This window comes from Buteo buteo, chromosome 24 (genome assembly GCF_964188355.1).
Source record: "Buteo buteo chromosome 24, bButBut1.hap1.1, whole genome shotgun sequence".
NCBI classification, from domain to species: domain Eukaryota; kingdom Metazoa; phylum Chordata; class Aves; order Accipitriformes; family Accipitridae; genus Buteo; species Buteo buteo.
Window position 1 is genome coordinate 9,333,695 of NC_134194.1, and position 21,149 is coordinate 9,354,843.

At 42.5% G+C, this 21,149-nt stretch overlaps 1 protein-coding gene across 1 annotated transcript in view; it reads right to left on the reverse strand.

Moving 5' to 3' along the window:
* Positions 1 to 14,106: 14,106 nt before the first annotated feature.
* The window catches only part of CLINT1 (clathrin interactor 1), a 53,540-nt gene continuing 46,497 nt past the window's right edge, over positions 14,107 to 21,149 (reverse strand). Inside the window, exons 10-12 of the mRNA XM_075057157.1 lie at positions 17,290 to 17,585; positions 16,351 to 16,555; positions 14,107 to 15,867 (exon numbers count right to left, since the gene is read on the reverse strand). Coding sequence (XP_074913258.1) covers positions 15,506 to 15,867; positions 16,351 to 16,555; positions 17,290 to 17,585 — 863 coding nt within the window. The 3' untranslated portion in view covers positions 14,107 to 15,505. The remainder of the gene's footprint in view (positions 15,868 to 16,350; positions 16,556 to 17,289; positions 17,586 to 21,149) is intronic.

Genomic DNA, 21,149 nt, shown 5'->3' on the forward strand with positions numbered 1-21,149 from the left:
CTGCTACTGCAGTGGTTAGGACGGATGCCTGGATGTGGAGACCACCAGGTTTGAATGCTAGCACTGCTATCTAGTCACGTTATTTGGGGGCAAACCAGTCACCTATGTGTTCAAAAGTGTATTAATGTACAAAATAAGAACATCATTATACCTGTCTTTTAGAGGTGCAGAAGGGAAGTGAACTTCATGTTGAAGAGCATAAGAACTACTGCCCTGATCACTCAAAGGTCTGTTACCTTAGTGTGTGGTCTTCCACCATGCCATCAGGAGATGGTTTTCCAGGAACCAGGGAGGTCCATAGCCAGCATCCAAGCATCTGGTCCAGCGTGTGCATAGCCAGTGGGGAACCTGACTTCCAGGAACCTTTTTATTCCCATGGTAAATGATGCTGATGTATTTGGATCAGAGATGCTAACTATATGGATGCAGCTTAGTAGAGATGGTAACATACCTGTGCTCTGGAATTCAGATGTTTGCTAAAAAGAGTAATTCCCATTGCAACCTGGGAACTGTTTAAAGAGAACAAAATCCGTAGTTTAAAGCCACTACTGGCAATATGAGGATGCATGTAATGAGAAGGATCAGACGGGGGAATTCACTGAAGAGGTCTGCAACCCATTGACTTTCATTTGCATTTTAAAGTGTTGTTTTACACTGGGAGTCTGCCCAGTCTTCCATGTGCCTGATGTTTCCCTGACGTCTTACAAGATGATTTACAGTCAATGTGGCAGTAGACTCTTGCTCTTTTAGATTGCAGTTCTGTCCATTTAATTTACAAGTGCAAAGCACATGAGTTTTGCTTTGATATTCATGCAGGTGCTTAAGGGTGTGTGCTCAAATACCTTCCTAATTTGGAGTCAAAAATGTTGATTAAACTGCAACAGTTGTACTCCGGAGCTCTTGGGGAAACAAGTTCTGTACTGCCACAAAAAAACCTTACCTGAGCTTTTCTCATTGTGTTTTACAGCTCATAAATATTAAAAAAAACAAACTCTGTAACTTTTCTAGTGTGGAAAGGCCAGTTAAAACATGGTGCCACCTGAACTAGAAACTTGATCTCCTGTGTGGATGTAGCAGACTGGAGCATTTCAGCCCTTTCTGTGCTGCCATGAGTGAAGTCAGATGGCCAGGTTAGCTCCTGATGTGGATGGGAAGAGCTCACCCAGCCCTCTCCACCTGCTCTATCATGAGTGCAATAATGTCTGACCTTGCTCCAGCTGCTCATAAAGAAAATACCTCTGCTCTTGTCAGTTTGCTTCCTGTGATTTGTGGTGTGGGTTGGTTGGTTGTTGTTTTTTTTTTTGCATGCAGGTGACATACATCTGAGAGTATTTAAGCAGGTGTTCTCATATCCAATGAGAGTATTGCTCAAATTAAGGAAAAATGATAGCTGGAGTGGTAAGGAAGAGTCACAAATTCTAGTGCTGATCTTGACTGCTCTCCTGGAGTTCTATAAAGCTTTCACCTCTTTTCTGGTGTTGCTTTGTCCCTGTTTTGAGAAGACTGTTGAAATTTTTAAAAAGAAAAATTGGGGGGAGTGTACATCCCTCCTAGCTATGAGAAGTTATGCCTTTTTAGCAATACTGAGGCAATTTTTCTTCCTGATCAAATGCTACCTGAATTCTCTGAACAGTTCTCAACTTCAAGCTGCATCTTCTTGCTGTGAATGATTTATTATCCCAAACAACTAGCTTATTCCCCACAGTTTCTTGCAAGCTTTGGAGGTCTCTCTCATCTTGGCATTTATGAGTCTGTCCAGTCATCTTTCATAACATGGACAGTTTCTTAGGTTTGATTATTGGTTTTCCACAACCTTGCAGTCCTCAACTCTTTAAACGATCTGAGTGATGAAGGGTATGTAAAAAATGAAGTTTTAATAATACAAATGAGTACGTTGCTGATTCACATGTTCGGTTTATGGGTCAGTATGGGTGATGCTCATAGCCTACTTGAAATCTTAGCAAGTATTTGAATATTTAAAATAGGTATCACTAGGTTTCTGAGTTAATGGACAGTGGATAGAAATGGAAGAGTATATAATGGCACCAGCTGAACTGGATATTCTGATAATGCCAGTCTGCCTCAGTTCTGCTGAATGGGGGTGTGGGTTTTGTGAAGCTCTGACAAGATAATTGCATCTCACAAGATTGGTTTCCTTCACAACCTTGGGCTGTGGGTGCAGCTTTCAACAGGAGAAGGTAATTGTCTGGATCTTGATGGCTGCTTTGAGGATCTTGTTCCACCTGCCCCTGCCAGTGTCTTGGCACTTCTCTCCTCTTCCTCACCTCTCCTTTCACATTTTGCAGCATTTTGCAAATTTTAAACCAGGTATTTTTATTATAGCCACTTGTGTCACTCTTAAATCTCTTTTGTGTGCCGGTCGTCTATACTGGTCTCTGACAAGCTGAAGTGTTTGAGTTTGGGATTGCATTTAATTTGCTCACCTGGGTTTCACTGTTATGGAGCTCTGCCGTTGTTCTCCCTCCAGCTGCTGGTTGTGTCGTTCCTCCTGGGGTGATTTTGCTGGTGAGGTTGCCTGCTCCGTGCAGCTCTGCAGCATTGCTGCCTTACGCTTAGGAAATGGTGGATACAGAGGTAAGACCGGGCCTGAGTATGTCTTCTGTAACAGCCCCATCCTGCACTGCACAATGAAGCGCACAGGTCTAGATGTAAAGAAATCACTCTGGGATGCTACTGTTTATGCAGATCCTTTTTAAAGCGTAGTTTGGGAGAGTGAATAGTTAGATCCTGTATATCTAAACAATGACCTGTGCCAACTGCCCAGAAGCTTTTGCTGCTTGATTTTGATGGTCTGGACTCCTCTGGGACATAGCTCCAAACCCCACAGACCGTGTTCCTACATACAACTGCCTGTCTGAATGGGCCAAAACAGGGGGAAGACCCAGCCCTGGTGCTCCCTTTGGGGAAACCCATCCCAGGCAGGAGATGGATGGGCACCGCAGGGGGGGTGAGGTGTGCTCCTGGTCCGTATAGGGGCCCTGTTCTCTGGGAAAGGACTGGAGAAACTTTCAGGGGTCTGGATGTCTCTCTTCCGTGGGCACTAAATGCTCCAAAAAGTTTGTTCAAGGAATCCCCTACGTGTTACAGCCCTTCAGGTTGCTCTTTCTTCACCTGGGAGTCTTGGCTAAATCCTCCCTTCAGGTTGGGGCGACGCATCGGTGGAAATGCCAGGCGGACTCTGCCAAGCCCCGTCACCGCTCTTAACGAACAGAAAATCTTCTGATGCTCCCCCCAAGAAAAAGGGACGATTCAAAATGAACTGGAGCTGACTTCAGCACGGCGGTTTGAAGGGACCGGACTCGCCTGCAATTCCCAAACGCCCGCCTGCTTCCCCCCCCTGCCCCTTCCCTGTCCCTAACGGGAAAAAAAACCACCTCGGAATGCTGCTGCCGCCCCGGGCAGGCATCTCCCCTTGCTCGCTGCTCTGGCTCCCCACGAGGTGGCAGTAGGTTGAAGGGAAACCCCGCGGCGGGCAGCGCTCCGGCTCCCGGGGGCAGCGGGGAGGCAGCGGGGAGGCAGCGGGGCGGGCAGCCCTCCGGCACCCGGGGGCAGCGGCTTTCCCTAAACCCGCCGCCCTGGGGCACCTGCTGGGCTGCAGGAGACCGTGAGGGTGGTGGGGTGGGCTCTCCGCCGTCCTCTCCCTGATGGCAGGGTGCGTAAGGGGTGGACGCGCTCCTCTCTGCATCCTCTGCAGCCCACCCGTGTCTCTGAGAACGGGTGGAGGTGAGAGTGGGGCAGCCAAAAATCCCGAGCGGATCCGTGGGGTGCGTGCGGGCTGTTGCTTAGCTCAAGCCCAGAGTTTGGGTGATGGTCAGACATGGCATCCGCCGCTTTGCGGGGTCTAGGTCAGGCCCCGAATGCCGCAGCCCTCGTGAATGGTTAAGTGTCAGATCTCCGCAGAGCATCGCTTCCCACCTCGACAGGCCAAATCAAGTTCCCCCATAAATATAGTTGTCCTGGAGCAATCGCGTGGCTGAAGCCACTGGGAAAGAACCTTCACCTCCAGGCCAGGGGCTGACAACAGGAGGCAATGGCAGGAACTGGCTGAAAATTTGTTGCCCTGTGTTGGCTTAGGGGTGTTCTCTGCAAACCAGTTTCTGGGTCTTGCACCAGAGCCTGTAAAGGGAACACTGGGGTAGGCAAAACATCACTGGATTTGTCCCAGGGAATATGCAGACACGAATCTGAAGACCTCGATGGGAGGCAGCCCTTAGCAGAGGGGACCATCGCCAGGCCAAGCTGCAGGAGCGGCGGCATGGCTCTCGCAGGTAACTGTCGTGCGTGGGTTTGGGTATAAGAGTAGCAGGAGTCTTGTAGCCATCCGACGTGGATGATGGGCATGACTGGAGGAAACTTTGGCTGTGGGAGGAGAGCAGGAGTCAGTTTGCTTGGTGGTGGGCTTACTAGAACACGGCTGCAAACAGCGACTGCTAGCAGATGCTGCCCGGGCTGTAAAACAGCGCCACATGAGTATCCATATCTTGTCATATATGTACAGGCAGAAATCGTGTATCATTTATGCACAGTGATGCAGTGGAGTAAATCCTATAAAGTAATATGCTTTGAGAGTACAGATGCCGTGATAGAGCAATCTGTAAATGCACCAGCACAGGCTTGAAGAAGGAAACCAGCCTCTTTCTGTCCTGCCCTTCTGGAGGACGAGGCTCAAGCGCAATAAGTTTTTCCCATCAGAGCATGATCAATGGAACAACCATACGACGTGTTGATCAGGAAAAGGATGTGGGAGCTTGAGTGGAAAAACTGATACTATCGTGCTAATGGCATAGAGCAGCAGGAAGGATGGCAAACAGGATACTGCGCCGCGCTCGGCGGAAAGAGCACAAGACGATGCCGTGGCTGCAGAGGCTGGAGTCAGCGGTGGTCTGTATTGCGAGCATGGGAAAAGCTGGACCAGAAAGCAGAAAGTTACTGGTCTTACACTTCTCTACTGGGAAGAAGGGGGTTTTGCTGATTCTTTTAGGGAAAAGCAGGCAAATGTTAGGCAACATCCCAAAGTTGTCAAAATGGTGGAAGAAACAACTGGAGGAAAACTTACTTATAGTTGTTTGGAGGCTCCAAAATGAAAGCAGTGGGAAGCTGAAAAAAGGGGGGGACTCTCGGCAGGACCTCCTTGCATCCAGGGCATTGCTGGGAGGCAGTTCCAAACCCAGGGATAAACAGGTTCAAAGCAACGCTCAAGGGAATATGTTTATGCCTCTCCTGCTCGCTGCTCTAACACCTTGTGAATGTGGCTAGGAGTGGGAATGTGCCTGTCCTGTTGTTTTTTGGAAGTTAAGGTTTTGGTGCAGATGCTGTAGCAGGTCATATGATGGGATGGTAACTCTTCCAGTGTCACTTGGAGTTGTCTTAGGGGTGAATCAATATTTTGGCAGGCTTGAAAAACCGTTTGTATGTGAGATGACCGCGCTTCCTGGCCTACAGTTAGATCTTAGGGGTTTGAGCTTCATGGCTAAAAAACCACCTACCAAATTTGCACAGGCACATCTGAAAGCCAGACGGGCAGCATGTGGTGTATGAGACAATTACCGACCGGGGGTTGGGAAAGGGTTACCTGGTGGGAAGCACTGGCTCTGCTCCTCCAAACATGCACCCGCAGGCACCCCTGAGCAGATGTGTCACCCCAGTGTGGGCTCCTGGCACCCCTCTCACCTTGATGTTGGGAGCGCCGGCAGGTGACGTTGCAATGGTGAAGTGAACCTGGGTGGTGGAGTCAAGGTGCACTGAAACAGGTCCTTGATGTAACTTGTCCTAAAATCAGCCCAGCGGCGCGAATTTGTACCAAATCTAGTCTCTTCTAGCTCGCCTTCGGCAGTCGCTGTGTTCCTTGTATTGCAGTAACATTTGCATGTACGTAGCCTAATTTACAAAACTGCTTTGTATCTGTATCTGGGTTTGCCAACCCTCCTTATGTGCTGACAGTTTTATACCAGTAAGATAGTAGGTATTAATTAATTTATTTTAAAAGCAGCCACGTGCTTGTCATTCCTTGTTGGGTCAAAATGCTCCAAAGTCACCCATTCCTCAGCTTGCTGTTTTAATTAAAAACACAGGCCCTTAAAAGAGGATTGTACTGTCTCCAACTATTCAAGACATGGCAAATGTTAGTGCAGCAGAGTGTGAATTGCTTGCTGAGAGCCATCCTCTACCCTGGCCTCACATCTATTACCAAGTGTAAACTAATGAACAAAGAGCTGGCGTTTGTCACAATATCCAGTGTAAGGGCTTTCAAAAAGTGCTGCAGGCTGACATGGAAAGATTGCAAGAGGCTGCAGTCCCTGACCTCAAGAAAGGCTTCAAAGGAAGCTCCTGAAAAGTTTTTTGCAGCACAAAAAAGACATTCTCCTGGTAATGTAGCAGCCGGCACACTTTAATAGCTAAAACTGCATCAAGGCTTCTGCTGACTGGGTGGAAAAAACATCTTTGTTTTGCATGTAAATGCTGTTCTGTAAGGTCTTTTTTTTTTTGCTCCATTGAAAAAAAAAAGGACTTGAGACTTAGAAGATGAAGGTACCAGCTTACACAAGCAGCTCACCTGCAGCAACTGAGCTGGGCAGTGTGCAAGGGATGATGGAGCTGGGGAGCAAGAGCCATACAGGTGCCAGTTCCTGCGCTGGGCTGGGATGCTGCAGTCCCAGCTCCCAAGGAGAGAGAAGACCCTGCCTCTCTCAGAGAACAAGGTGGGGAAATCAGCAAAGGCTCAGGCACCCTCCTTTGCTGTGAGACTGTCTGGAGTGGGAGCAAACAGACAAGTTGTGGGGGCTGAGGGAGCCCAGGGGCTGTGCAGTGCAGGGAGGAGGCAGCAATGCAATTTGCAGTGCTGCTTTGGGGGGGGAAGAGGCTGCTGAGCTCTCACAGCCGTTGTGCTGGTTGCTCAGCTGTGGCCACAGCTTTGGCCGTTTGCCTCCTCACCAGCTTTTGGCTGCTCCAGCTGTTTTGCTGCCCAGTGTCAGGGTTGCTTTGCCCTCAGCATTGTTGTTTCTCTCGTCAGGCTGCAAGTCCTAAAGCCAGAGACAGACCTGGTCTCTGCCTGTGCGCTGGACTGTACCCCGCTGGAGGGCATTCCTGAGGCTGGGAACCATCCCTGCAGAGATGCTGGCGAGAGGGGAGACCAGGGCAGCTCATCTGGCCAAAATGGTTTGTGTCTAAGTTGAAAACTGTCATCCTGTCTCACCCTCGCTGCCCCAGCTGTGCCGGCGAAGGGGCTGTACCCTGTGGTGCAGGCAGAGCAGGTAGCTCCATCAGTGACATTTTTCCAACCCTTTTTTGTTTGCAGATCCTTAAGGTTTCCCATGAGCTGCAAGCCCCAGCATAGGGAGTGGAAGGTGATGAGCACCTGGTTTGGCTCTTACCCAACGCCCAAAGACAACATCCCTGGGACAAAGACCGAGTACGACTGCCTACTGTCAGCAGCTCTCTGCTCAGTCCCACCAGCGCCGTTATGGACCTGGAGTCCAGGTGAAGGGGAAGGAAAGTGAAGCTGTGACAGTCATACGTATGAGACAAAAATGGAGAATGTCCCAGCACCAGGTAGGGAGATTCATGGGCATCAAAATGGGCTGGAAAACCACTTGGAGCCCAGTTTAGGAAGCTCAAGGTGGAGGCAGATACTTCCTCTCTCCTTTTTAGACCTCGGTGGAACTTGGGAGGTTGTGGTCCCTGGCTGGAAGGACAAGGGGCCAACAGAGGCTGGGGTAGAGACACACGTGAAAGAACGGAATTTCCTGGCTTTTAGGAATTTAACCCTTAGTGCTCTCTCATCCTGGATTTTGTTTGCAAGTCAAAAATGGGGAAAGATTTTGGTAACCTCATAGTATCACCAACAGTTTGTTAAAAGACTAATTGCCAAGTAGCTTATGCATGTGGGACCATTAGTAATTCTGTAGCTATGCAAATTAAAACAGTGATGTATGATTTATAGCTTTAATAATGTTCTGAAGGCTCTTAAATTTTAATCACTTGCAACATCCTTTTTAATATTCAATTACTTTATTAACTAATTAGGTCACTTGCTGAAAAAGCACATAAGGCTGGTGCTATTTTAATATCAGCTGAACATCACAAAATACCTTTGAAATGGTGTAAATGGTTTATTTATTTTAAATAGATCATTAAGATGCTATAATTAATAAATCAATTACAGAAAAAAGACAAGAAATTGATAGATGCCAAACTACAATAGTAGTGGCTTCTCTGCTTACTTTATATAACGTTCACAGGGATGCTGAACTCAGTGAATGTGGCCGCTGAAGCACCTTCCTAGATAATTCGTATTCAGCTGAAGGGATAAGGTTGAAGATACACTTGGTTCATTATAGATGCTTTTTGTATGAATTTAGCTTTCTGATTGATAAAAGCTCCACAAATGACCTTGAAAAGTTGAAGTATTTAAAAGGACAGCCCTCCTATACAGCTTGCTCTTTTGTCTGTCTCAAAAAAGATAAAACCGTAACATCTTAGTCCTGCTAATGCTGGGATGAAAGGCAGAGCTCTTGAGGGAGGGAAGGTGGGTTGCTAATCAGTGACCTACCTGCTCTACTCAAAATGGACTAGCACTTGCTCCTACTCAGGGACGCGGGCTGTGGCAGTGCAGCGGCACTCGCATCCGAAGCAAGAATAGAAAATTGTACACCTGCAAAAGCCACAAAGATGATCAGCTGTAGTGGAGAGGTTTACACCTCCAGTTTAAACCAACCCTTGATGTAAAACCAGAAGTTTGAGAAGTTAAATTTGTCACCAGTGTGGCTGCAACTCTGAAACAGACTTCAAATAATCTTCCAGTTTAAAACTTAGTAATTAAGGGTAAGACAAATACTGTTCTAGGAATTAAGTCAATCTTTTTAACAGATTTTGGCTTAAATTATATCAATGTGATGATACAATGTGCAATAGTTTTCTCTCTTGAGAAGTTGCTAGAAAAGATCTGCAGTAATTACAGAGCACTTATATTCCCATTTTAACTTTTCATGCTTCTATTTTCTCATAACTAAAACCTGTAAATTGGGGGCAAAAAGCTTAATGCTACAGTGATCTGCTGAACGTAAGACTGCCCTTTGCAACTCAGTTGTAAAGAAAACAATTCCAAATCTCAATTTACAGAGAGTTTCTGGGGAACTAAAACATAGGTGGTTTAAGTCTGACTCTAAAGCAGAGTCGAGGCGAGGTACAAGACTGCTACTCCAGTTCCCCAGAACCAAAAATAAAAGCTACTCCTACCTCTGTCCCAGGGGAGCCTGCAGGCCTGTTCTTCAACCGGTGACAGTACCCTGTACCATTACTGTGGCTGAAGATGAAATCATAGTTTTTCTCTTAGGAAAATTCTACTTAGTTAACATTTCTCATCAAAATGACTATCACTGCTTCAAGAGGCTACTGTTCAGCTTGGCTACCCATTGAAAGGAAGAACATTCTAGACTAACCTGGGCTGGATTAGACAGCTGTGCAGAAGGGATAAGGATACTTAAAATAATGCTAAATCCTCTTCACATTTTATGGGAGCTGCCACAGGAAATGAAGGTGCAGAACAATACAAATATAAGATACCAAACATTGCTAGAGGTTGGGACAACATACAATGCTGCACACCTTGGAACAAGTGCAGATAAAACTCTTCAGGGGGGCAGAGATATTTATACAGTCAAATGAGGTCATCATCACTGTTTTTAAGAGTGTTTATTTCACTCTACAACAGTCCCGTTGTACAACATGGCTCAGGGGCTGTTCTTTAGTCTCCTTACAAAGCCCCAGGTCTCAGTCAAATAGGTGCATTTTTCATCACATTCCTGTAACTTCTCCCCAGTCATTTATTCACGTGATCGATTCTTTGTCACTCAAATTATTTGTGTAGGACAAACCACATCCTCCTCCGTCAAACCAAAAAAAGACAGACTAGCTGGAATTGCAAATAAGAGGTCACCAGTGCCTCAAACACAACTGGCATCAGGAGAAATAAAGAGGCAAAATGCAGGAGAAACCACCCGCAAAGCTTTGCGAGGCCAGCCCTCTCCCTCCACCCTTTGCCATGAGGCTGCAGCCGCCTTCTCCGCCACGGAGCCGCTGGTAGCGAGGAGCGAGTGTTAACCTCCCCAGTTCGATTCAATGTGACAGTGACACTTCACAGCACATTGCATCCAATCTCATTTGAAGCTGACAAAGATTGTTTCTGTTTTATATCTATTGGTTTATTAATGGCCTACAGCCTCTTAAGCAGATGCATATTCATTAGATAGCCAGCTGTTAGGAGGTTCCCAGATGTCGAAAGTAGCTCTGTCTTGCAATGCGTTCTTTTTTTCCCTTATCATGAAACAAAGTAATTGTAGCTCTATTAAAGAACCAGTTAATTACTGAACCAGTACCTTATGGCACGATTAAAAAAAAAAAAAAAGCTGCAAATTTGAGAGTAAAGACATTTTCGAAAACAGAGACTAGCTGAGCCTTTGCTCTCCTTTACACATGCAGAACTTAGATGTAGAGACCTGCATTAGTAAATGTAAAGAACCTCCAGCTGCAGACATCCAGGGATACCCTAAGTTCTGCAAAGGCACCTTTCTTAATTTTCCACATTCTGCAGAACTTCTCTCTTACTACTTATCCTGCCTTAGCTGAACAGTGGTCACAGAAGCACATAAAAAATGGAAATAAGACACATCTCAATTTTTAAAGGTCATGTTACATGAAGAAGCAAACCTCCACAGCATCCCAGCTAGATAAAACTGTAACCAGATCACTGAACAAGCTGTTCAGATTGACTTACAAATTCCACAGGCCATCCTTTCAGTCTCACAACATTAACCAGGCTCACCTAGTTGTCTTTGCAACTATTTTTTCCTTTTTTTTCTTCTCAAAGCACTGAAAGCAGCCCCCAAAAGGCAGGTCTTGGCAGCATGGCTAGAACAATAACCATCCTCCCACCACCGCCAGGAAGCCCTCCTCCCACTGAAACATTTAAAACATTAAAAGTCAGCTCCAAATCCAAGCGGTTTGGGCAAAAAGGTTCATGCTGATTCTGTGTTTCTGGCTGATGGGAATGAACTGCACAGCCATTCGGTCCATCTTGTCCCACAGCAAGAGCCTCCGAGGAGCAGGCAGCACAGTGCTGCCTTGTCCCCAGGAAGGAGCTGTGCTTCAATTCCCAAAATAGGAAGAAGAGGGCAACCGCTGTTCCTGAGCTGCGGGAAGAGCTCCTGAGCAGAATAATTGAAAGCATACAGGTATTCAGTATTTAGTTTCCAATTCTCTCATTCATACTTTTAACGTTTGACAGTCAAATCTGTCAGCAAGTACCTGGAGCTGTACAATAAGCGATTTTTCACTGTGCTGACAGTTCAGAGTACTAACAACAAAAAAAAAAAGTTTCCTCTGCAGTCAAATTAAATATTTCACTTAAAACAAAGAGTTTCAATGTGTGTGCAAACCCAATGGGTTTGCCTGAAACAATTCTGAATTTTAGTCGGTGACAGCTTGGAATAAAACTTGGAAGGGGGAAAGAAAAAAAAATAAAAAAAAAAATCACATCTCCATTAAAAGCTTTAATCAGAACCAAGTGATGGTACTATAAAATGTCATATGCTATAAAAGTGTTTACAGTCATGCACAGAGGAACATGGAGGCAATTTTGTAGAGTGACTCCTGGAGCAAAGGCCTCTGAGAATAAAAGTGTCTTTAGATATTTGTTATCCTGTTATAGTTGATATCACCTTGAGTATACAATGCCTGCCTGCATTATGTAAACACTTCATTGATAAATCCCTCCCCCACCTCCCTTAAGCTGTGTCAGACTGTTCTTAGCTGACAGATATAGCTGAAACAGATGCTGCTATAAATACCCTTGTTTAGCTGTTTTGAATATAATTTCTTTTGTAGAACATGGTGGATGCTCTAGTTATCACTGAACTTGCACCTGTGCTGGAATTTATTACTCCTTTATACACATCAAGATGCATTTTTTCAATGATTCTATAAAACACACACATAGGGTTGAATTCTGATGCCCCTTTCTCCTCTTCTTAAGTAAAGACATCCTTTACAAAGGATTTCACTAATTTTAACTGAACTCTTATTAAGTTTAGAAGCTACAGAATCTAGAGGTGGTAAAAGTTTACCTTTTACAACCAGACAAACAGTTATTTCCCTCTATTTACTTCCTGTAGGCTTCAAACTCCCATGACAGTTGCTGCTTTTCAGCTTGGTGTGAAAAAATCACGCAGCTACGCTGGCAATGGTCACAAAGCTTACCGTCTGGGTTTTTAAACCTCATGCACTTTGGACAATAGCATGATAATATAAGCACACTTAAAAAAAAAATACATAGAGTATAACTTGTGAATAGTCAGAGGGAAGAGCAAGGAAGTCAGATTTTTGCCATAGAGCAGTGGGGAAAAGCCAAATACATGCCAGTATGATAGCACACCATGCAGTCAAGTGCTACATAGCACACAGCCAGCTAAACGTAGGCTTCTGGACAGTTGGCAGTTGCAGCTGAACCTGGCTTTAAAAATGGAGTTGTACTAACTAACATAATATCATGATTTAGGTTATATCCAAGTTATATTAGGCAGCAGCCAATAAATGGGAGATCATCTATCAGCATTCACACCGTAGCTCATTTGTATTTTCACCTGGAAAGATAATTTCTATTTTTAATATATTATTTTGCTCATACCCAAAATACAGATATGGAAACACATTTTATGATATCCACCTTAAACAAGTTCAATATTGTTTTAAGCAAACACAACCCATTTTATATTCGGTCTTTTTATCTAAAGATCTAAACCATATTCTGCTAAGCACTGCTACCTATGATCCATATCCTTTAACTCAGGGAGAGAATGGGATAAAACTTCTATGCAACAGGCTGTCATCACTGCAGGCTGAAGATGCATGGGGATGCATCTGGCCCGTCTTCTGAAGGAAACTGTCTGGGTTTTCTTTTCTGATGTTTATTTTGGTTCAAAGGACTTTGTGCTCATTCACCTGCAGACAACCCGGCTGGCTCAAAAAACTTCTTTTCACACTCCATACAACCTTCTTCATAATTAGGATACTGATCCATAAGATGAACGATGTACACTAGGGGCAGTGAAATCGGTTCAGTACTACAACTGCTCCATAAGACTATGTACCCTTGACTAAGATATAATGGACACAACCACAAAGAACCACTCTAAACTGACCAAATGTTTTCCGCTGGAGTTATTCTAACTCCTGACAAATATGCTTCATTATAATTAATCTCTTGATTAAAAGCTGAATCACTGGTTCCTCTGAAAAGATGTGAGCAACCCAAACAAGGACATGATCTTTCAAATCAAAGCCAGCTATTTAACCAGCTGAATTTACCTTAAAAGGACAGCATTATGAATAGACTCCCCCTACTCCTCAGAAAACCTCCTGAAGACTATTGAGAAGCACGACACTCCTTCAGCACAACTAAGACATAGCAACACTGACTACATGTTTAGTTTTCCTTACCCACCCATCTAACGCCCCAGGAACTAACTAGCTTTCTTCCCACCACAATTTTGCACATACTGAGCCAGTTTGAGTCTTTCCCATCTGTTAGAACTAGAGGTTTTGAAGATGATTATTCCAAATAAGTTTAAAGGTTTCAGAACAGAAACCAGAGCGATCTCTCCTACTCAGCCGTTAAAGCTTGCCTTGATTACTTTGATGTAACAACACTTGAAAGCTCCTATTCTTTGAAACTAATTTAAACACATTGAATTGTTGAAAGATTAAAAACCGCAGTCAGCTAATTACACTCACTCTCATCTCTTATTCAGCAAATGAATCACTTTTCATTACCACTTAGCTGAAGTACATGAATTTCTGCCTAATTAGAAATGTTGTAGATGGAGCATTAGCAAGGCTGGAGCGGGTCAGGATATCTTGCCTGCTTCATTTTTAATTCCTAACAGTAGAGCCAGATAGGAAAGGCTTCAGATAAGAAGTCATTAAACAATTTTAAATTATTTATAAAAATTACTTTGCCCAAATTATAATTATTTTTTTCCCCCAAATGCTCTCATAAACGTCAAATGGAATGAAAGGAAAAGCAGCCCAACATTGATTTTAATGAACATTTTAATGTTATGTATAACAGAACATTATGAATACAATGGAAACAAAGTTTTATCAATTTAATAATAAAAAAGAAATCCAACATAAGAAAAGGGAGGCAATAAATTTCATCCTATAGTATAGTGCTTATTCTTAACAATATTCCCAGTTTGTGAATATAACAATGTCTTTGTATTCCAGATTCTAGAATCATGATTCATGTGAACTTAAATGCAGAATTACAGAAGGAAAAACAAAAACCCCAAAAACCTTAATTCATCCTTTTGTTTTCAGTAAATCAGTAAAATCTTTGACTGCTACAGGTTTCCTTTATTAATATATATATTTTTTACTCCTCTATTGGACTCCACAACTGCTAATGCCATATTTACACAAAAGAATCATCAAATGTGGTATAAAAGCTAAGATCCAATGCTGTTGGGTTAGGTAGGGTTATAGATTTACATAACTTAAGTGTAATTCACCTTGTTATTTTTTTTGTAATGATGATGCAAAAAATAAATATTTTTGCCTTTTGACTGCTGCCGATGCCCTAAACCAGTGACTCCATAGGGATATTGGTGGTACAAAGGATGCTAGAGTGCCACTGTAAAAGAACTGCAAGAAAGTGCATTTTCTGGAGTTTTCTGACAGGAAACCTTCCAGCAGTCTTGGATAAAGCTTCTCCCAGACTTGCACTGGATATCAGTTATAACAATAGAAGCATGTTAAGACCCCCAAAATCTGTTGATCACCAAATTGCTGAGAGAGGATTTTTACAATAAAAATTTGGGTAATATAGCAGTGTGGCTGGAACATTAGCAAAAGTATATATACATTCCAGGTCCCTTTGAATTAGCCATAATCACGTATGTAAGCCATTTTTGGACAAAAATATATATTCTTATAAAAAACTGATCATAGTACTTGAGTGACTTCAATTGTGGACTCAGTGGTAGTAAAAGGAATGATCCAATTATGACAAAGCTATCAGGGAGAGGGGGGAAAAGAAAGTCAAGGTCTTCAAGAAAAAAGAAAAGTATAAAATTAGATCCAAACATTTTTACCCAACCCCCATTCCAGTCTTCCATCAAGTCTCAAAGTTAAAATTAGTTCTTCTACACAGGAAAGGTTTTCGTGATGGTCTCAATACAAATTATTTTGTAAAATCACCTAACACATTCCTTGGAAGAACCTCTTACCCCTCCAGAATTTGAATACTAGTTATTTCCACGCTTAGAAAATAGCTTTTGGTTCTTTATGTAGACACTTTAACTGATAAAGAAAAAAAAGTATTGATCAGTGTTTTCCATCCCTTCCCCAGCTATATTTGTGCAGCTAAAAATCCTTCATTCAGTCTGCCCATTTGTTATATTTTTATTTAATTTTATTTATTTTACAATCTTTATTTGCTAAAATTGGCAAAATTTGCAAAGGCATCTTGCTTGGGTTGTACAGTCCCAGGTGTCAGAGAGGTCATAGCGATATTGGGTACCCCCATTCCTATTGTGCCCGTCAAACCCATTCCTGTAGCTGGCACTCCCATGTTCATGTTTATTCCCATCATTCCCTGGTTCATCATAGGCGTGGGTCCCATGGAGGTCATTCCCATCGTACCTGACATCACACTGGGCATTCCCATCCCCACAGGAATGGGCCCTCCCATCAGTGGGCTTGTCTGGGGTCGAACAGGCATCATGTTAGGCTGAGGACTGAGGTTCACGGCTGCAAAGTTTTGAGTCATGACATTCATAGGTTGTTGCATATCTGCAAAAAAGAGAACAGGGTGCAAAAACTATTCATCAGAATCTGATGCTGAAGGTGCTCATGTATTTTAAGAAACTTGTGGCAACTGCTGTGAACAAAGATAGCCAAAAATGTAGCTATTTTGCTCGTTTCCCTGTTTTCTGCGTGAAGACTCAGAAAACATTTACAAAAGTTTTAAATAGCGTTTTATAACAATACATGCTACTATGCATATTCTAGAGAAGTTCTAGAGATTAGGAAGCCCAAAATCAAGATACAGCAATGGTGCAAACTCTACAGTAAAAACATGCAAAGACACCAGCCTCCTAGCATGTCAGTCTCCATTTAGAAAATACCACTTTTGTCAGAACCATTGCAGTAGTTTAAGAAATAATTATGACAATGTAGGAAAACAGTAACTGACAGACTATTGCATCTCAAGGACAACCTACTAAACCCATACAGGGCTCAGCGTGCATGCAAAACAGTGCAATAATCACTTACTTTGTTGCTGCATCATGGTATTAAGTGATGGCTGCTGGGGTTTGGAAGGCTGCATCCCAGGTACTAAATTGTCCAAACTGATATTTACACTGGGATCTGACCAAGTTGAGGGTAGAGTTTTGCTTGCATTCTTCTGGACCATCTCTGTGCTTGCATTATAAAGAGGGTTAGGCTTCGGCATCATAGTGTTCACGCTCTGCAGAGGCTAAAAAAGAAAAGTTTGTTGGGATCCACTTGAAACAATTTAGCAATAGGAATCACGACTAAACAACAAGTGTTAATTTTTCCACAGAAGACAATAAAAAGCCAATGAGATTTTTAGCCATGAACTTCAGCTCTTCCAAAGCAGTGTTGCCATGTGCTGTTACGCCATTAGAATGGGTTAAGAGAGTATTTTGTAAGCTAGCATCAAGCTCCCATATCAATATGTGGAATGACAGTGATCATCTGCAGTCAAGTTTTGAACTCAAACATACTGATTTTTTCCTCCTAACACCAAGCTGACCTGTTATGGTTTCCAAAACCACTCTCCAGTGAAGCAGGCACTTCTGTGTTTTGGAGAACAGACTGGTCCTCACCTCCATCTACTTGAGGCTGGAAACCTATAACATTCTGTGAAGTATGGCTTTAAGGTTTAAAACATCATCAACCTCGTGTTCCCCAGCAAAGCAGCAACACTTCATAGAACAATGAAGACCATCTGAGAGAAGACTAGCTTATAAAAGGAGGCTTTCCAAGAACATTTGACACCTTGTCTTTTTAGGAGGTTACTCAAATATTTCTGGACAAAACTTTCTTACAAAATGCTTATTGCACCATCTGAGTGAGTAGGTATGGATTCCAAGAGTGGAATGGATTCATTTTCAATGTTGTGATTAAGGAGGAGGCAAAAGATTAATTAAGGAAGGTCATTAGCAAACTGTACAGATAGCAGCATACCTGTGACCTTGACATGGGTAAACTGATGCCCACAGCATTGGAGCTCATCATAGAGAAATTCATACTTTGTGAAGAGGTCATGGTTGTCTGAGAGGGGCCCATCAAATCAAAAAGGTCAGTAGAATTTGAAGCAGTTGGAGGCTGGCCAGAAGCTGGCTGTGAGCTACTGAAGAGCTCTATAGCTGGCTGCTGTACCGTGCTGCTGAAGAGCTCTCCAGATGAAGCACTGGGACAAGGAGAAGCTTGGCTGAAGGCACTCCAGTCACCAAAGTCTCCATTTCCACTTGTTGCTGTACCTGAAGGAAAGGCAACAGTGTGGGAGGAAGGAAGACAGAAGAAAGGCAGAAGACTTAGAGAAAGGCACTGAGCAAATGCCGTATTCCATGAACTGAAACAAATGAGAGCTGATTTGTGTCCGTCCAGATTAACATCTGCAGGTAGAACCTCCATCTGGACATCATTCCCTCTCATGAATATTCCAACAATTTTAACAAGGTAGCAAAGGAAATATGAAACACCCATGCACAGAAAGTAAAAGGATGTTTGATAACATGTCACCTGTGGATGCAAGACAAGCAGGGACAGGTTTTCTTTAGCTGAAATACAACTGAAAGATAAATCAGGGGTAGATTGGAGGCTCTAGTCAAAACAACACCTAGTACTTTGGTAGTATTTATCAACTTTTTATTTCTGCTCTGGTATTTGCTGAGAGAACAGTTGTCAGGAATGAACCACTTGATAAACCAAATTCCATCATGATAAAACAAAGACAACTACTTCGAAACTTGCTTATATACAATTAGTGGCTCTTTGCATAAAACAATGCTGAGGGGAATAAAAACCAGAACTTTGAAAGCAGGTCGCCAAGGAATTCTTATCTGAGGTGATAAAGAATAATTTCTTCCTAACCCATGAAGTGCTCACGTAAAACACATTAAGTTTTCTAAATTTGATTCCTGAACTAACTGCCTTGGCTTGAAGCAGAAATTCAATCTTGGATCTAGCAATTCTCTCAGCAGAAGCTTTGCTGAACTCTTAGTTCATCACTCAAACTTTGTTTCATTTCACTATACCAGGGCTGTTGTAGACAAGCATTTAAATGAAAACACAGCAACTTACAGCTCTCTCTGTATCTTACTGTGAAGAGCCTAACAGTATAAGCTATTTGTAGACAACTGCAAGGGTACCTATTTCAGGATCACAGATGTCCACAGACACAAACCAGCGAACTGAGAATATGTCATAACCTTTGAGTCAAATGGGAGATGTTATCTCCCTTAAAAACACATGTTTTTCTATTAACAAGAAAAGGGTTACTTCACAGGAGTGATATGGGAAGAAAAGCTTACAAAAATATCTACAGGAGATGCTAAAAATAAAGCAACGCCATTTAAACAGCTCTCATTGCTACATAGTGAATTGTGTTCCAAGTTTGGGCCATTGTACAGGTCACCTTTTTGATTATGTCACTGATACACTTTTGGTACTTCAGCTAAGTCACAAGCAATGCCGTTGCCATATGAAATGAACTTTGAGTTCTAACAAACAGTGAAATCATTCCTTGAATTTCTTTAGATGAGCAAATGAAGATTCAAACATGTAAAGCTGGGATAGATGAATCTAGTACCAGTTTCTACTTCCTAACCTATACAATGGCCATCTGTAGCAATTTTCTACAACTGTATTCCACCCACTCAAAAGGTAACTGCAGTAGTCTTTTACACTCCATGTAAATATTTATCAACATACATCTTCAACCTTTAGTCATCTTTATCTTTACCAATACATTAGAATTTAAAGAATAGGAGAGTAAATCTGTTCACAAAATCCAAGTATTGCCAACACCTTCAGTGCACAAAGTAGACTAATATTCATTAGCTTGGGGCCTTACTAGAACATTTGCTTTGATCTCCCTCACAAAGAGGGGCTATATTAGAATGTTTCAATTAGTATTACATATTAAAAATTAAAACCTACTTTAAATATTCCTGATAGATAAGTAAATGCTGAGTGTGCTCCTTCTATGTTCAGACCTGTGCACTGAGCACAAATAATGGAAGTGGGGGTAAAAGGGATAAGGTTTTGCCCCTTCAGTAGAACTTCAAAGACGATTAATCAAGAAGGAAAAGATTTCTAGAGGGGCTTACGCTGTTCAGGAATGATTAATCATTTCACAAGACTTCTTGTCCCTTGCATAATGGTGATTGGAATAGATTAATCATATTAATGCAGATAAAGGATTGTATCAATTTAGACTGTATTAACACAGAAATTATTTGCATAGTAGGCGGCTTTGTGTTTGCAAAACAACTTGGTTTCGACTAAGAAAGCCTGTAAAAAAATTAGAGCTGTTCTTTCCTGACAAGCAAATTAAAGGTGTATTAACTAATCCATGCACAGTACAGCTTTCCTAACACAGCAAAATAAAGGAAGAGATATAAACATGCTGACTAAAAGCTGGCTCACAGGTAGATTTGCTGATCAACTTCGTTGCTATTCTTTTCTCATTTTGGACTTAATCCTACACCCTGGCTGAGAAACCTCGTCACAAATACCACTGCTGCCCAAATTAACTTCACAAAAGATAGCCAGCCAGCTCCCTCCACTCCACGTTTGCAGCACTGTCCTGTCTGGGTAGCACTGTAGGCTCCCAAAAACACTCCACCAAAAGGAAGCTGATTGCTTTAGGTGGCTTACCAGCATTTTTTTTTTTCCAGTCCAATTTTAAGGGAAACGTTTTTCAGATGGTGGCCACATCTGTGTAATAGCTTGTATGTTTGCAGGCAAAATGACTGCACATACACTGAGCCAACCGTATGGACACACGACAGCTCTAAACTGCATGCCATGCAACCAGGCAAGGGCAAAACTAAGTGCTGTCCCAACAAGCATTACTAAAATCTTGCTCTTGTGATTGGCAGGGGCTTGTTCATGCCTGACTTAAGTAAAGTCTAGACATCTTTTATTTAATAGGCTTCTCCTAAAAGGGAAAAAGACTGTAACAAATTGTTATTTAGCCAAGCTAAAATAAAGTGTTGGTCAGCTTCATGCCGCAAATGCATATATGCAACTTCAAGAGCCATTGGCGAGGTTGTACTGTGTATAGAAGACATAACTTGACTAAATTCCCCTCCAACATACCAGGCCTTCCAATAGTAACCCAGGCATCATTGGAAGCTTTGGAAATAGCCTGTCTCAGGCTCCCCTTGTTATGCCATCTGACAAGGCCAACATAATTGTGTGCCTCTAAATAATTAGAAACTTTTTTTTTTTTTTTTTTTTAAATCTTAGGAGACATCTTAGGTGGGAGCTGAGGACATCTTTAGGGACTCTTCTTTTTCTAGCACAGGTGGGCTGCTACTTTCCATTGAACATGATCCCATCTTTTGGTTTTGTTCAACTTACCCATTTAATTTACTGTCCTGCCCATAACACCAAGGTTCTTAAGACTGATCTGGACCCTCTGCACATGTCCAGAAACTATAAACAGCAACATAAAACCCTTCTAACAACTTTTCAGTTCACAGCATTATCACAGCCAAACCAACCAGACTACCAAGCACTTCATGCAAGTCTTTTTATCCCACCAGAGCAGCTAACTTTTTTTTTTTTTTTTAATAATTAATACCTACCTGTATCTGAAAAACTTTCAAACTGTTAGTTGAAGTATTAGAAAAATTACTGGGTTTTATTGCAAATAAAATAGTTGAATAACCTTACATAAAACACTGGGAAGACTATGATGATTAATAATGTGAATGGTCCTATCACTACAGCCAATTTTCCAATCATTTTTGAAACACAAATACTGTCATCTTGAAGCATTCATCACTGTAGAACTCCAATTAATATAGCTCCTT